The following is an 18,181-nucleotide window of genomic DNA, read 5'->3' as shown; positions in this document are numbered from 1 at the left end:
CTGAGAAGTTTAACCGTCGATCTCAAGGGAAACCATTCAGTATTTAGTGAGCCTATCGGTCCGTGATGTAAGTGACGTGGGTATATTAAATTAATGTGCTAGGAATTCTCCTGTGTACGTACTTATTTCGTGTTCTGGGAATATTGTTTGACTTTGATAGAGATATTATATTTCAATTTCATTCCGATAGTATTTTGTTTTGTATTAGATGCGTCACCGTAGGAAATGCTTTTGTTTTAAAACATGAATATGTGAAATCAACAAGTAACTTTTCAAGTTTTTAAACAGAAACGCAATTCTATTACACTTTAATTAATATTCTTGCACATTATACACAATTATGTTAGGGCTATAAAGTTTTGAGTATTTATTATAAACACTTAATCATTACACAAAACAAGCTAACAAATTACTGCTTAAGCATTAACACCCTTTCACTTCCAAAACATCTTTATCCCTTACAACAACTTACTAAATTAAACCATTTCCAGAATCTACAGTTTCAAGAACAAACTGAAAATTTCTAAAAGGCGATTACATTGCAACATTTCTTTGGAACTAATGTTTATTTATTATTTAGGTTCTTAGACTCATTCAATTATTCAATGAAACGGGCAAAGCCTGTTAGGCCATCGATTAGCTCAGATTGACATCGTAATTAGAACTTTGAACGCACTAAATGGTGCCGAATACTAATTAGTATATCTCATTTGTATCAATTATTTGACGTTTATTTATTGTATGAATCATCATTTGAAGACTTATTGCTGAAGTAAAGATGTACTCGTACGAAAAAGTGTTTTGTGTTGTTCTACTTTATTTCGGTAAGTTTTAGTAAGTTACTCTAACTCTCTGAAGCTGAATTCACTGCGATTTTCAGTTGAGAATTTTCTTCTTAGAAATTACTAATTTATACATAGTTTCTGAGCACCTTTGTATTTTTAATGGAAACCATATATTAATCAAACACAGTGTTTTAATAAAAAAAATGGATACATATTTGAAGCATGCGGAAACCAAAAAATAATTAAGCAGGTGTTTCTAGGAAACAAAGAAACTTCGTCCAAAAAGCAGTAATTTTTGCGTAGTTTTCGAAACTTTCTCGTCTAATAAGTACGACCAAAATAAATATTTACTCTCATAAACCCAATTAACGAACTACCTACATACTTTTAGTAGAAGTCTTAATAAACCACTTGTGTTAGCAATGATTGCAAAGCTCTTTTATTTTACTTGGCTACTAACTTCTCGTTCCGAAGCGAGGTGAAACAAAAGAGTGTTGGATAAAACGAGGTTTTACGTCGAAGGTTTTATATTAGAGTAGTTAGTCGGTGAATTAGTAGCAAGTGTAGTAGAAGTAGTTCAAGTTAAGAGTATCTATCCAGTTGTTAAGCAAGTTTAAGTCAGTAGAAAAGATATCTAGGAACTATTCACCCATTTTTAACCGACTTCCCAAAAAGGAGGAGGTTATCAATTCGGCCGGTATGTTTTTTTTTTTTTTTTTTCTATGTATGTACATCGATTACTCCGAGGTTTATAGACCGATTTACGTGATTCTTTTTTTGTTCGACTCGGAATAGCTGCCAGTTGGTCCCATAGTCATCAGGTCAGGATCTGATGATGGAAACCCTGAGAAATCGAGGGCAACCTTCGAAAGCTGTAGGCTTACATAGGGTAAAAACTTGACACTCAGGTGTACGCCTAAAAGCACTATTCAACTGTGAAGATTTGGAGCTAATCTGATGATGGAAACCAGAGAGGGTCGAGGGAACTCGACAACTGAATATGTAAACTACCTCTTGTTTGGGCTTAAATTATTTGTATTGACAAGACCTTTGCAACAGTGAAGGTTTGGAGCTGATCTGATGATGGAGACCAGAGAAAGTAAGTCGAGGGAACTCGACAACTGAATATGTAAAATACCTCGTATTTGGACTTATATTCTTTGTATTGATGAGAACTTCTCACTTGTATGGATAGTGACAACTATTCGTATCACTGAAAAGCTTTGAATAAAAAACTTTTTTACAAAAAAATTAAACCGACTTCCCAAAACACTAAAAAGCAAAAAAAAAACTATTTTTAGGTGCATCGGCCTAGAAGTCGGTGGCAAAATTAACTTAGTAACATCCATTAGACACCGACTTCTAGGCCGATGCACCTAAAAATAGTTTTTTTTTTTGCTTTTTAGTGTTTTGGGAAGTCGGTTTTAGCAATTATATACGAAGATTTTGAAAGTGTACACTTTGCTGATAGTGACATCTCTGGGAAAATACTTATAGGTAAATGATTTTCTTAAGTGGATGCACCAGCTTTGAGCCGTGTCTAGAACGCCATAGATAAAAGCAACCTAAAAGGCCTATCATTAATCAAATTAGTGTCAGTGACGTGGGCAGCACATCTGGCCGTATTTTGTATTAAATATGGCTGTCGGGAATTCTATTACTATTTAATTAAACTTATTTTAATACGAACCTTTACAATAAAAGTAACTTGATTATTTCCCCGTTTTCGTAGAAAAATACAGATCCAAATTTTAATCAAATTTTCAATCGATCTGTATAATTGATAATCGCAATTCCAATTTCAACTTTCTACAGTGCACATAAAGTTCATAATCACCTGAAGCTACATTTTAGCCTCTGCCTAAATGACATTTGATCCACATTAATTAGAGAATACCTTTCGACCCGAAACCTTCACAAACAAAGTAGCTACTTCAACAAATAATTATATCATGATCCCGAACAGTAACAAGTGAACTTCGAGAAAGTTCTAATTGACGGCATCATTAATAGCAAGGAGAACTTTGAGGTACATTTAACTTTTTACTTAATAATGGATAACGTTACAACGTGAGCCCGAAAATGTATTGTTTTAAATTATTTACAAGGCTTCTGTAAATAATTTTGTGACTATTTTATCGAAGTTGGGTAAAGTTTGTTCAAAAGCATGAATACTTAAAGACTATCCTGACCGTTTGTTTAAAAGTTTCATCATGACTAGCAAATTATTTTGATCATGTAATTTCAAAATGGAATACCTCATTCAATTTTTTTATATAGCATTGGCTACGAGTAAAAAGGTCATGCAATAAAAAGTCTAGCATAGAAACTAGAGTTACTGAGCCTTAAAGTCATCTCAGCCAATCACGAGAGCCCTAATTAAATCGAATGTGTCTATCAACACGGATTTTATCGTGTAATAAAATAAAAACTGCAAATCACATCAGACTAGAGTAATGAAAAAAGTCACATCTGCCATCGTTGTTTTATTGGAAAAGAGAAGCTTGGTGCAATATAATGTCATATAAAACACATAACTGAGTTTATCGCGTCACTAAGGGCTTATGCAGATGGCGCGTTAAGGCGTTTGATACCGCAAGTCGAATCGGCTTCTACGGCGATTGTGGCTATCTTGATCGTGATTTTTATATGTACTGTTTATAATATTTTAGAAAACTGGCCAAGAGCGTGTTGAGCCTCGCTCAGTGTAGTGTTCCTTGTTTCCCGATTATAGCTCATAGCTATCCTGACCCCAACAACTCAGAAAAAATATTAATGTCGCGAAGTAACCCAAAGTACAGCGACATCTCTCGGGAAATGGGGTTACTAATTTAATAAAAATCATTAAAATATAGTCAATAAGTAAATATTTTAGTTTCAATTAGGAATGCCCCCGAAACAGAGATTACGAATTGACCTCGATGACACTCAAATCCATTTTTATCCAGTAATGTCTTTGTATGTATATAAATACCCGTTATCGTAAGAGGAATACATTCATTCATACAGTACCCGTGCAATTATAACCACTGACATGTTAACGATATATCTAGTTTGTTTGTCATACTTGTTGATTGCAGCTGGTAAGTGAATCATGGTTAACATCGGCTAGAGGCTCCCAAAGTAGTCAGCAACGCAAATTCAAATAAATCCAATCATATTTTGAAAAATTATGAGAATTTGCAGAAATATTGCTGCAGGATCCACCGAGACCATAATTTTAGAAAGCGATATGAGAAAAATTGTTTAGGAACCTTTGACATTGTCACGTTTATAATTCTTTTTTTGCAGGCCCCGTGCGATGCAAGCCTGATTACTTGTACGACAGTGAAGTGCAGGGCTGGCTCAAGCTTCACGTGATTCCAGCAACGTGGGAGCAAGCGTTTTTGCGCTGTCACTATGAAGGTAAGAACTCATTTTCCAAAAAGCCTCCACTACTAAACTACTCGCAAAGTTCCTCAGTGTGGGACAGTTGATCGCAGCCAATGAGGAACGAGTATACCGAGGCAAAATTGGTCGAAGTAAGCCGAAGTGCTCCTCGTATTTGCCAAACCTTGGCCAACTTCATGAGTAGTGTGGAGGTGGTCTTTACGATAAAAGAAGATGAACCCGACATGGAATTAAACGGATAAGACGCAAAATAAATTAAACTAATCGCTGGTCTAAAGTATGATGCAATTCATTCTTTAAACAGTTATCACTCATGTGTAAAAAACTGACCCCACTTCTTTGATATCGGTATGTGTTATCTTAAATGTTTTATATATTATGTTCACACACAAACACATTTTACTGCCATATAGACATACTCAAATTTCGCAATCATGGCAATATTGACACCTACAGCTATTTCTAATACCTATATATCCGGTGCTTCGCGATTAGAGTCCATAAATCCATCTCTGCTATAGCTCTTATCGCAAATCACCAACAGTTACAGAATTATTATCTCTAAGATCTCTCCAGGAGCAGTGCTGGCGTCTCCACTTAACGAAGAGCTGACCAAAGCTCTTCACTCAACAATGACAAAATTTGGTATCAATCGTCGCATCTTCTTGGGAACTAGTTTATTGCTCTCCAATGGCGACTTCGTTTCAATAGAAGGTAATGAAAATGTTGAAAGGACAATGGGCAGATTGGTATACCCCACCAATAGCAATGTCATATATATCATTGGATAGGCCTTTTTATGTAGAACAATATTCACTATGACAGTTTTGCTGAAATGTTTGTCCGTTCTGAGATATAGATCAAAAACTGTGCAAAAGTTAGAACTAAGTAATCTATTGATAACTCAAGTTTTTAAAGGAAAATCTAAGAACTACTAAGTGTAAGTCTTGTATGTTCTACCTGCTGTACCCGTTAAGGTCCATAATTGTTACTATTATGTAGCATTTGAATCTTTTATTGTACCAACTGGATATTGCGCGTAATGAGAAACCGCACCAATAGCAAAGTCACACATATCGATGGATAGGTCTTTTTAACTGGAACAACATTTACCATGACAGCTTTGTTCTGTTGTTTGTCCGTTCTGAGATATAGATAAAAAACAATCTGAAAACTAATGCTGACCAATCTGTAATCTGATTTTCTTTGAAACAAGACTTAAAATTATTAGTACTAAGTTTTTCCTTTAAAAACTTGAGGTATCAATAGATTACTTAGTTCTAACTTTTGCACAGTTTTTGATCTATATCTCAGAACGGACAAACATTTCAGCAAAACTGTCATAGTAAATGTTGTTCTACATAAAAAGGCCTATCCAATGATATATATGACATTCCTATTGGTGGGGTATACCAGGTCCCATATATTTGTGCCCATTGTCCTTTTGGAATGTTCTGATAGAGAATTTAACAAACTTTGATTTCTTTGCTCTAGGCGTTCTACTGTCTGACCAGGAGATACAGTGGAGCCCACAAGGGCCCGACCCAGGACAATGCCTCACCATGGCCATCTCTGGCAGCGAGCACTACATGTATACCGCGTCATGCGACGACCAACTACCCTACATATGCTATAGAAATCATGACAACAGTACTTTAAATGAATGTGGCACATTTGATAACAGTAAGTACCAAATATCGTTGTCCGAATATATTTGCTTATGACCTTATAAGAAAATTGCAAATTACGTGCATAACCCAATATTTTGTAATCATACAGAATACCACTACAATCAGAAGACTGGCAGTTGTTACAAAGTCCACTACGAGAAACACACCTGGTACCGCGCGAATATGATCTGCTTTGCGGAGGGAGGTCATCTCGTCATCCTGAATGATGACGTGGAGGCAAGCATCGTCAAGGATATGTTTCCCATTCGTACCGATAACACGACGAATTTATGGGAGCAAATCCACATCGGTCTAAAAGCCTGGGACGACCGCATATGGTTTACCATTCACGGTATTACTTACATTTTTCAAGTTCGCTGCTAATATAATTAATTTATTACGTTGTCCAAATAATAAAGCAAACGTCAAAAACAACTAATTATTATAGACTTTCGATTTCAGGTGATAAAATAGACGATGTGTACAACCAATGGGCTGCAGGACAACCGGACAATAAGATGGGCACACAAAATATTGGGACTATCCTTCGGACTGGCCAGTTGGATGATGCAAATCCTCTCAAACGGAACATGTTTGTTTGCGAGAAAGCAGCTAATAAAATACGCTTCGAATCTCCAACATTACGATGGAATGAGTTAATTGTACCTTTTGGAAGATCTACACAGAAATAATAAAGAAAACCTTCTACTAAAACACGGGGGATTTTTACTTAAAAATCCTTACAGTTGTCTGATTTGGTTAGATTAATTCAGAAAGCTTAGAGTCATCATTATCATCATATCAGCCATGGCAACACAAATAGTCTATTAATGTTATCTTAACAAATTAAACGCTATTATAAATATGGTATGTGAGATAAAAGAAATATGTAGGTAAAATAGTGATAATTTGATGTTTTTCGGCAATTTTTACCAACATTAAAGTTAAATGGTATGAGTAAGATTGGGTATTGAAAAAGAAGAAAAAGAAACACCACAAGGTGCACAATTCTTTAACCACTAAAGATGGAAAACGGACCTTTATTGTGAATACTTATCATGGGGTTGCTTACGACCAATAAAAATACTAAGACTGATTCCGTTTTCTAAAAGGAATTGTTATAAGAATAATGTTTTATTCGCCATTTTACGTGGGGGTGGAAACGGCACATTTTAGTGGCTATTTTACTGGCTATTATTGATACAACGACTGTGTGCGAAGCATTTTATTTATGTTGCTTGATAGGCTGCTGTACAGCTCTTGGTATTGTGGTGCATTTTATATCCTTGCTGATTATATATATATTTTTAAACAGATCGCGCTGTTTACTTAAATCGTTATTTTAAATTGCCTTGACGCAATAACCCTATAAAGTGAGGCATATACTAGAGCATACATAATAAGGCTTGAAACTTAGGCATTTAATACATTACTAGCTTACTCAGTTTTGTGAGCATTCGACGTATTTCACCCACCATGATCAATATAGACTATGACCTTTCTCGATATAATAAGCCTGTCTAACACTATAATACAAATAAAGAAACAAAAAACTTTATACCATCTTACTATTGGTAACAGTTCTTGCATCATTCACCTAGACATTCATATACTTAGAAATACGTAGAGGATGTGAGGAAAACTGTGGGAAACCACTATGATTTTACATAGATAAGGACTATATTATATTTTCTACTGCAATTTGAAAGGATATTGAAAACTGACTTCGTAACCTTACGAGACGAAGCTATGTAAGTGGTGCTACTTTTAATCACTCAATAGAAAGAGGAACACGTTATTGGATATAAACGTTATACAGAGTAATGAAAAAAAAAGTTAAATAAAAAAAAATGCATTCAAAAAAAGGTTATTTGTCAGTAAATCTTCGAGTATCGAATATAAAAGAAGTGAAAACTGCAAGAGACATTAAATAAAAAACAAAAGCCAGACGCCCAACACCAAACACGCACCAACACAAACAAACAAACGAAAAACGCCCCCAATTTTTGACGAATGCCTTTACAAATTATTTCACAGTCCAACAAAACTGTGAAACGTGATCCCTGCCTTTATAACTTCATCGTTCACCAATAAAAGCAAGCGAAACTCAAACAGATTCAGGGACGTAGGGCTTTCGCGGAAGCACTTTTGAGCGTACCTACCGCTTTTGAACTACCGTCCGCACACGATATTTCATTATAACACACTGTTTGTAGTGTGTATTTGCATTTTTGGACCACGCTTGTGTATCTTTTTTTGTGACTTTTTAAATCATTTTTCACATACTATGGTTATCTTCATTAACAACATTTTAAAAAGAGGTAAATTGGAATCAAAAAGAACTGAACTGCCGTAGCTATAACCAGCATGATGCTTGCATGTTGTCATTATGTATGTGCATATGCAGATACAAATATTTTTCTTGAGACTTATTTTCGCGAGAGATTTTAAATTATTTGTGATCACCGCCGTTTACCAGGAAACTGATTACGCTAGTTTGATATTAGCTGTATCCTAGCATTCAAGCGGAAAGGTAAATGCTGTAAAGGTTCTCATATTTTTATTAATCAAAGTCGAAAAGCCAAATTGTCATAATCTCGTATCGTAACTACATCACTTTTACGCATCATGACTAGACAAGTTCAAGCGATCTTTCAAACTCAAAATGTTAAATACTTCCTACCACTTAACCTCCATTATTAATTGCTTCCCAAAACTTAACGTAAAATAATTAATAATCAATCAAGCCTTATCAACAACATCGAAGGCCACGCACCGTTTAGAACAAAAGCGTTATAACTTAATATAGCTCAGCTGCAGGATTTTACCGTGGCCTTCAAACCAAGTAATGCTGCAATGCGGGTAGGCATCACGCTACGTTTTACTGCAAGCCAAGTAATTCACTAACCTCCGTAGTCAATGATAGTTAAGATAATATGTGTATCTGGCACAAAAGAATTTTGCAGTTTCTTTTTCCGCAGTATGGCAAGCTTTTTGTATTGCCAGTTGTGGTATGAATGTCAAGGGAATTATGGGACAGTTATTCATATTCATTAGTTTTGATGGTATGACCCTGACCTTCCCTAACCAATGGCGCAACTGTGCTTTCTTCTTCACCCACATTTGGATTCCAGAACGTCTTAAAACTATAGATTTTTATCTATTATATTTCATCCAAAGAAAGGGCCTTAAATATAATAAAGTATAGATCAATACCATAGTACGTTTAAAACTACTTGACATTTAAAACTACTCCCGAAATCCGCCTACAGGATTTTTTTTGGTAATTTCCTATAACGATTAAAGTAATAGTTTTGAGGCAGGTCAAGTTAACCACGTACAATTTTTGTGGGCGGTGATATTTAATTTACACCTACACATACAATCATGATTCTATAGTAGATACCGTCAAAATAGATTTTGACGTTAGTGGACGAAAAATATCTGCTATTAACATAATTGTTGGTCTATCAAAATGGTAAAATATAAGCTGCAGATTGGATTGACTGTCGTTAATATTATCATTGTTTATTTAAATAGAATGTCTAGTTTCTATGAAGACTTTCTTTAAACATATTGTTACAATACCTGCATTGTATAAAACCTTGAGAGATGGAGAAATGTGATTACTTCAAGTACCTTGACGTACTACCTTATCAGATTTTTATGAATTTATTTTATTTTCTATTGTACTGAACTCTGTGAAAATGCTCAGTCATGTTTATTAACTTAGTGTGTTAAAGGAATGTACATTTCTATGCATTAAAATCTAGGCATTTCAGTACAAATTGATATATTACAATTTAATGTTGTTTTGACGAATCTATTAAAATCATGACGACAATGTGTATCACTACAATCCAGCTTTTAATTTTCAAAAATATAGATTGAATAAGAAGTATTTACAGAAGTATAAATAGGTATAGTAAGGTCAGTAAGTATTTAGATGAAATGTACAAAAGGGTAGGTAATGATAAAAGTTGTGATGAAAAACAATTTGGATAGAGCTTAGCTTAAGGTTTTCAAAATAACTTATTAAACTACAGACTCTACAAGAGATTTTGCAACCAACATATTGAGAAAAACTATAGAATAGGAATGACTAAATCATTTATGTTTAGAAGATGAAGATTTTGATGAAAAAAATAATATTGATTGCAAAATCGATGAAATATCTACAGAAAATCAAGAAATTGAAATTACATTTACCGAGCACGCTGATGGGGCCGAATGAGCCCCGCAAGTACCTCCTGCCGCTGCAGCTGCTAATGCACTGCTTCCTGGCACCTGACAAATGAAAATCAACTTTAACAACTGCTACTTAAGATAGTTTTTTCAATGGAGATTTTATGATTGCCTTTAGGAGACTGTATTTTGGTCTAAAATCTCGTTGGAGAGAGTTTTGTCTAGTTCTGTCATAGCCCTTGATTCCCTTTGATAAGGTTTTATTTTCCTCATTACAAAAATATCTAGCAAGCAAATACTTGAACTTTGATCAATAGTGGTCCATATGATTTCTAACTGAACATAATTTGATAGATACTGGCGCATTTATAGACGATGAAGCTGTACTAGAATCAAAACCTGATTGTATAAATATGAAGACAAAAGAAGATAGTCTTGTTGCGGCAAGCTAAACTGAATGGATATCAAAACTAGAAGTACCTACAATAACAATTTAATAGGCAACAAGGGTACCAAACTAACCAATGATAATAATATTTTACTTATAGAAAGAAAAGCAAAAGAAAATTTTATAAAACAGACGTCATCAGAGATAGTTGGGTTACAATTGAACTTATGACTGTATCTAAATACAATATTATGAGTACTAAGGTACAGGAAGCTATATTTACTGGGAATATTAATAAAGTAGCAATTTTGTGGGCTATGAACAAACCATATCGAATTCCTATAGCGACGTTGGTACATGAGAAGTACATTGATCCACCTGTTGAAATTATACTTGCTTTTACGATAGTTTTCGAAAATAGTCTTAAATTAAAAGAAAAAATCAAGACACAAATTACTAATCTTAAAATAATTTAGATAAAATATTTTACATTAGAAAATTGAGATAAGACAGAACAACATTAATTTGTTTCGGCTAAACTTTGATATAATTGATAATTTTTTTGAAACATTTAATAGCTAATTGATTTACAAAATATTATTCTTTGTTTAATCTAGATCCATTTGAATTATTTCAGCTTCTATTTCTTACGTTTTATCTTTTAAGATTTTTATTTTTTAATCATTTTTAAGGTCTTCACATAATTCACTATTAGCATCATCTTTAGGTTTATCTAGATCATTTTCTCCATGTATATCATCATTAGCATTAAACATACCTTCAACTGTTCCTGTTTGTAATCTGGCTGGTACGGTAGCAGCATCCTGATCTTCCCCCATCTGTTGAAGAACAGTGCTATGGCCCCGATCCACACGATTAGCACTAACACTACTATGCCAATCTCCACGCCTCGTATCTGTTTTAACATAAGTGTTAATTTAATTCTTAATTTGCATGATACTCTTGTATTATGGATAGGCCCTACAGGCGTGCTTTAGGGCATAGCTGTTTACAATTTGTCATATACCTGCCATGTGTATTATGTATATCCACAAAAAAAAAGTTATCCAGAAGTGGGTCTCCTTCGGATAATTTGTAAAGTTGTGGATGATTCAAAGATAGAAAGAAAAAGTAATTTTTAAATTTCAAAACGTTTCGTAGGAGGAAAATACTAGTTATCTATACCGGAGATTATTTTTTTGCAATATCCGCCTAAAGTGTCCATATACTTATGTGTATGTTTTCAAAAAGATTGGTTCGATAAAAAATCCATATAAGTTATAATCTACGATTTTTATTAAAGACTAAATTGAGATTATCTACGAAATTTCATTTAATCCAGCTCTTTTAATAAAAACACATAAAAAATATTTTGCAGTGAAAATTGTTTGCAGTCCAATATGTTTAAATTCAAATATATTGCAAATATTGGAACTGAAAAATCCAAATAACTACCAACAGCAAAAATAAAAAAGCAAAAAAACAGTACACATCAGAATAAATCAATACCTCCAAGTAAAGCCGTAAAAAATCCAATTAAAATTCTAAGTGAATAGAAAATCTTAATTTAAAACATAAACAAGGTTTGATTGCGTTCCGAGGGAAATCCGATAAATTCTGACAAAGCGAGTCATCTATCCAAATATTATATTATTATCTGAATTGCTAATTTACGCCATAAATACTGGTAGATTTGCGCCATTGTCGATGTTAACTGAGTTAATCAGAGTTTGATGACCGTTCTTATTGGCCTAATTGAACTGCCCACTTCACAATTACCCCTAAATATTCTGCCTTTTAAACCAGTCTTACCAAGAGGTACTGCGTTGCTCGGGTTTGGTTCAGTAAGGCAATCGCTCCATGTAAAATACTGATAGTCATCCAGTCAGACCGGATGCCGAGCCCAAAACTGTTGGGAAAAGGCTAGGCAGATAATTATGATTCTGCCCTTTCAACATCACGCCATGAGGGCTTAGAATTAGAAATTAAAATCGGCGTTATGAATTATATGGATTACTTGTTCCCGGTGCATATAACGATGTAACTTAAAATTGCTTATAATATATAAGTACTTTTCTATCTATCCTATCCATTTGGAAACATCAAAGTGACCCCCTTGAAAGAGCATGAACTTGAAGATCATTTTGAAGGTAAGTCAACAAAAGTCCGGTCAATATTAGCAATTAGGTCTCAAACAAAATCACTACTCTAACTAATGACACAGTCTACAATGTATTATTATTGCGATAGTTCGATGTTTACCTAAGGCTAAGTTATTGAAAGATACTTATCAGTTCAATACAAATAATACTTAAAATCGAATTGGTTTTTATGTGACTGAATGTCATGTAAACAGTCCATTTTGTAAATCTCAATATTTCATTATTTTATGAAGTTGATCGAATCCTTTTCAATCCAATCCTTTCCTTCGATTTCTATAGAACAATTCTTATAGCACTAGTTTTTTAATCTGTTCATCTGATACTGTTTTGATATAAACCTGTACATATGGCACATGCAAATTTATACACAGCTTACCTCTTAAATTCAAATCGCCTATTCAATACACTATTAAACTAAACTATCTATTGAAAATCACACACACATACTTTCCCAAAACCCAAAACACAACATTACCGTTGGAAATGTCGGTGAAGGATCGGGGGGTGAGACAGACGACCGGGGCGTAGCTCCCGCCAGGCCTCCGTCTTGCTGGGGCGAAGTCCGAGGGGGCTCTGCACAAACATGATAGCAGCATTACGGTAACATCACTATTGTTATACGGATTAAACCACGGAGAACAAAATGACTAGCGGAGGTGCCATAATGGAGAGTCTAAGAAAGTCGCGGCAAAATGCGGGTGAGCGGCGGACGAGGAATGATACTGTTTTCGCCCTTTTACGCCTTCTTTGGACCCGGCCATTAATTGTACAAAAACATTGATCAAAGAACCCCAAACGCCTCATTAGTTCACTCATTTTGATCATGACCACCGTACGAATTTGACCTAGAAGAAAACGCTTGACCTACCTGCATTATGGTATCTCCGCTTATTTTTCCTTACTCCGTGGATTAAACCAAGGAGTTTGTAAACGGACCTCATTTCGCTTGAGCGCATTCAGAAATGAAATGGACCTTATGTTTAGGTTCAGCTCTCGCTTTGAATCGAAATTCATGCTTAAGTAAATACAGATCTATCTGAGTGATGTTGGGAGATTAGAAATTAGAAACCTTTTAATAGATATCTAGATCATCGGATCCAATAAATTCTTTATCTACTACAAAATAAAAAACTAAAAAGACTTTGTATTTTGGTTCACAAATTGGTATCGCAATTATTATGATAATTGATACGAAAAATAATACTTTTTGTTCGTAGTTTATTACAAAATTGAATTCGAAAAACTTGATCAAAAACAAAAATGTAATATTTTATTCTAATGAAAAACCTTCGTCTCAATTTACAATTGCTTTTCAGTAATCCCATTTTTTGTTTCAACACTATTTTATACTTGATATTTTATTACGTTCAAGCCCTTTGAAAAGCATATTTAATAAACCTCGTACAGAAATCTATTAACAAAAGAGAAATAACATATTGCATAAAAGAATATTATCACAATGGGAAAGGTACTGAAAATACAATGAAACACAAAATAATCACAGCCTTCATGAAAAGGCTACATAAGTGTGTAACTTTTGATTTTCTTAACAAAGGTAAATATCACAAAGAAATAAGGTACCGATGTATTCTTTTTTTACTATTGTGGGAAAGCCTTTCGAAAATATTACTTTTATGATGATAGCCTAGGTCAGGAACTTATCTGACAGATAAAATATAATAAAAAAATTATGCAGCCTTGATCTGGCAGATAGCATTAACTAACTGATAACTTTACACTATATCAGTAAGTTTTGGGAAGCAACACTATCTCCGACTGACATAGGCTATATTTCATCCGGATATGGGCAGAAGTTCCCCCGGGATGCGATTGGAATTACGGAAAACAGCAACAAAACAAAGAAACAAAATACTGCTAACTAAGCAATATTTTGTTTTTCTCTAGTATTTTGTCATATTTTAAATAACAAAATCGATCATCTTAATAATCTTAGTTTATACCCAAATAGCTGAACCTTTAATAATCTAAGGTACCTATACAAAACGGTAGTCGCATTTCCTTTGATACAGCGAATCCAGTAAGACCTAGTAAACTAAATGTCGAATCCAATTTTAGAAATCGGTCAGAGCTCCCTCCTGTGTACTTTGTACTCAACGGGGGTATTCTATTTACTCGATGCTCGTAACAACAAATTAACTTTGAGTAGTTCTGTAAGCAAAGGTTTAAGGTATTTACTTTTTGCGGATTTTATTGGGTAGCAATCTTCAGATTTATTGTCACACAACAAAACTTAAAGTATGTACAAGTGGATCATGGAAATGTGAATTAAAAAGTACAAATCTTTGCTAACTGAATCGAGTATCAAATACAGTAAGATGTGTCACCTACTAGCAAAATATATCTCTACGTGTTCAATCATATTGTGTCTAGTCTTTGGAACAAGAACTTATTTTACAAAAAAGGGTCATAACTAAACCAAGAAGAAAGTTTTTCAATGAAAGGTAGAAATAACTTGATTCAGGTTCACGAGTCCCACCGCAACTGAAGTGCTAAAATGTTCCCAAATCGTTGAGAGATGTAAAAAGTTCTGCAAACCGCAAAGTAGACCACAAATCGGAGTTTAATCGGCGGATTAAAAACGATTCGAACATTTAAAACGTTTTCGGCGTAAACTATCTCTGGAGCATTTTGGGTTATTGAAATTCAATAAGTCTCGATTTAAAAGGATCGCTTAGGTAGATTTCGTTAATGTAGTTTTAAATGTTTTACTTTAATGTGTAATACAACTTTAGAGGATGGGTTAGATATCACAAGTTTGTGAATTGAGTTAATTTATTTATTTGAATACAATTTTTTACAGAAGTTTTTCTTCATAAGTTTGGCGATTCAAAAACCACCTAGAATGCCCAGAAAGCTCTGCAATATAATTATTATGATGCCCACTGTCTAACTCTTCTATGAACTTTCCCAGATTTTTTTGGTCTTATGATTTATAGGTACAAGTAGTAAGTACCAATGCAACTTTTCTAAGTTTGTATGTACTTTCTAAGTATATCTTAGACACCAATGACTGTGTTTCGGATGGCACGTTAAACTGTAGGTCCCGGCTGTCATAGAACATCCTTGGCAGTCGTTACGGGTAGTCAGAAGCCAGTAAGTCTGACACCAGTCTAACCAAGGGGTATTGGGTTGCCCGGGTAACTGGGTTGAGGAGGTCAGGCAGGGCAGTCGCTCCTTGTAAAGCACTAGTACTCAGCTACATCCGGTTAGACTGGAAGCCGACCCCAACATAGTTTGGGAAAAAGGCTCGGAGGATGATGATGATTTATAGGTACAACATATGCCCCGATGGTAAGATAGTCACTGCTTCACCGGGCCTGCGTATTTCACATAGTCCAAGAATATCCCATTTTATAGTGAGTAGTTCAGTTTCTAATTCCAGTAGATGTTCTTCTGATGACATTGTTCGGATGTTATACACAAAACTCCACAACATAGGCCACACCGTCCACCTATTTGTAATGTAGGATCAGAGGATATTCCGGATATTGCGACGATTGAGGTCAGACATGCGCTGAGTCTAATCAAGAACAGAAAAGCACCTGGTCAGGACAGGGTTCTGCCGGAAATGCTCAAACTCAGCACAGACAAGCTTTGGCAGGCTCTAGCTGTTTTGTTTACTAAATGCTTAATGGAAGGCCGAATACCGCAGGACTGGAATAACGCTATAATTACACTACTTCACAAAAAAGGTGATATTCGTAAATTGGACAACTATAGACCCATCAGCCTCTTGTCGCATATTTACAAGCTGTTTACAAGAGTTATTGCTAACCGGCTGTCCAGGAAACTTGATAACTATCAACCACGAGAACAAGCTGGGTTTCGTACGGGATACGGGACAAATGACCATTTGCAAACGCTGAAAACGCTCCTCGAAAAATGTCACGAGTATCAGAAAAAAGTAATTTTAACTTTCGTAGACTACGAGAAGGCGTTTGACTCTGTGGAATTTTGGGCGGTGGAAAAGGCTCTTGCTGACTGCAGAATTGATGAGAGATATATACGCGTAATCAAATATATGCAGACTCATGGCACATCCTGTATCAGGCTCCACAAGTTAACGAAAACATTTCCATTAGGACGTGGCGTACGGCAGGGCGATACTTTATCTCCGAAATTATTTACCGCTGCACTAGAAAATGTTTTTAAGGAACTAGACTGGAGTGATAAAGGTATCAACATAGACGGAGAAAGGTTGAGTAACTTAAGGTTCGCTGATGACATAGTCCTGATATCCGACAGCGTTGATGATATGCTTAAAATGTTGGAAGATCTGCGTAAAGAATCATCACGCATAGGATTGAAAATGAATGTCGGAAAGACGAAGATCATGACGAACATACCTGACTCTCGTAGATGTGACATGCCTGTGGAGGTTGTTGATGATTATGTGTACTTGGGCCATAAAATATCTCTTGGCTATAAGAACCAAACAGCAGAGATCGACAGAAGAATTGCACAAGCATGGTCTGCCTTCGGTGCGAACAAAGCAATACTCCGCTCAAAGAAAATTCCGCAACACCTTAAGACTAGAGTCTTTGATCAATGTGTCCTGCCAGTATTTACCTACGGGATGGAGACAGCGACTTTAACACAGAAATCGGCCGAAAAGCTGCGTGTAGCCCAAAGAGCGATGGAGCGTGCAATGCTCGGCATATCGTTGAGGGATCAGAAGAGGAACGAATGGATCCGAGAAAAGACCCGTGTTAGAGACGTTGTTGTGGCAATAGAGCAACAGAAGTGGAGATGGGCAGGACACATTGCCAGAATGGAGCAGTTCAAGTGGACCAGGAGGCTAATGGAATGGCGACCGTGGGAGAATCGTCGCGGCAGAGGACGTCCCCCTATGAGATGGGTCGATGACATATCCAAAATAGCCGGACCAAATTGGATGAAAGTGGCAAGAAGTAGGCAGAAATGGAAAGATTTGGAGGAGGCCTACGTCCGAAGACGGACAACCTAGGGGCTGTGATGGATGGATGGATGGATGGACTTATAGGTGCTTTGTCATAACATATTATATTAATTGTGAAACCAGAAAACTATCAGAATAAGAACCACCGTTATAGGCACACAGATATTCACACACCGTTGCATCCGGAAGATCGAGTGCTGGGTAAATGAACTCGCTGGAACCACGCCAAAATGCATTGGGAACTACAAAAGGTATATACAGAGTGGGCCTCAGTCTGTTATGTTGGTTAATCGCAATACTTATTGAAGAGATGATTGAAATCATTAATTTTGTACTGTTTGATTGATAGTTCTTGTAACGCAGCCAAAATAAAGATGTTATAGTTCTCTCAGAAGTCAATGGCGGTTCGTAATTAAATTTCAAGTACGATAAGATGTTGCGTTAGTTCGAGGGAGAATCATTTAGATATATTTGCTGCGGGAAATCATCAGATGACCCTTCTTGCTATGGGTGCAGCGTGAGGGAGAGTCAGATACAGTGAATAAAACCCACTACATAGGTGCCTTCTTAAGCCCATTATGTAAATGGGCCGCGGTAACTCTTTCGAACTTTCCCGCAGCCCTGGCGGGCATTGGCCCTGGTAGTTTGCTGAATCTCTTTGA

The 18,181-nt window shown here is 35.6% G+C and overlaps 2 protein-coding genes across 4 annotated transcripts in view; one reads left to right on the top strand and one right to left on the bottom strand.

Annotated features, from left to right (window-relative positions):
- Nucleotides 1-18,181, bottom strand: part of LOC124637874 — a 158,014-nt gene that overhangs the window by 21,863 nt on the left and 117,970 nt on the right. For 2 of the 3 annotated variants that reach the window (XM_047174597.1, XM_047174599.1), the window contains exons 5-7: nt 13,056-13,153; nt 11,197-11,334; nt 10,049-10,132 (exon numbers count right to left, since the gene is read on the bottom strand). In XM_047174597.1, the coding sequence (XP_047030553.1) occupies nt 10,049-10,132; nt 11,197-11,334; nt 13,056-13,153 (320 nt within the window). The remainder of the gene's footprint in view (nt 1-10,048; nt 10,133-11,196; nt 11,335-13,055; nt 13,154-18,181) is intronic. The other variant, XM_047174598.1, reaches the window with a different exon arrangement.
- On the top strand, nt 3,785-6,559 carry LOC124637875 (secretory phospholipase A2 receptor-like). The gene is made up of 6 exons (XM_047174601.1): nt 3,785-3,868; nt 4,077-4,190; nt 4,752-4,889; nt 5,670-5,858; nt 5,955-6,197; nt 6,308-6,559. The coding sequence occupies exons 1-6, from the start codon at nt 3,820-3,822 to the stop codon at nt 6,535-6,537; spliced, it is 963 nt and encodes a 320-aa protein (XP_047030557.1). The 5' UTR covers nt 3,785-3,819; the 3' UTR covers nt 6,538-6,559.

Source organism: Helicoverpa zea, chromosome 16, assembly GCF_022581195.2.
Source record: "Helicoverpa zea isolate HzStark_Cry1AcR chromosome 16, ilHelZeax1.1, whole genome shotgun sequence".
Classification (NCBI taxonomy): Eukaryota; Metazoa; Arthropoda; class Insecta; order Lepidoptera; family Noctuidae; genus Helicoverpa; species Helicoverpa zea.
Note: the sequence above shows the minus strand (reverse complement) of the source record. Positions and strands in the feature narration are given on the sequence as shown.

Excerpts from the sequence above, each read along its gene's own strand:
- LOC124637875 (XM_047174601.1), top strand. The coding sequence starts at position 3,820 with ATGTTAACGATATATCTAGTTTGTTTGTCATACTTGTTGATTGCAGCT. Across the intron at positions 4,890-5,669 it reads CGACTTCGTTTCAATAGAAG|GCGTTCTACTGTCTGACCAG; the intron begins GTAATGAAAATG and ends TCTTTGCTCTAG. Across the intron at positions 6,198-6,307 it reads CATATGGTTTACCATTCACG|GTGATAAAATAGACGATGTG; the intron begins GTATTACTTACA and ends TTTCGATTTCAG.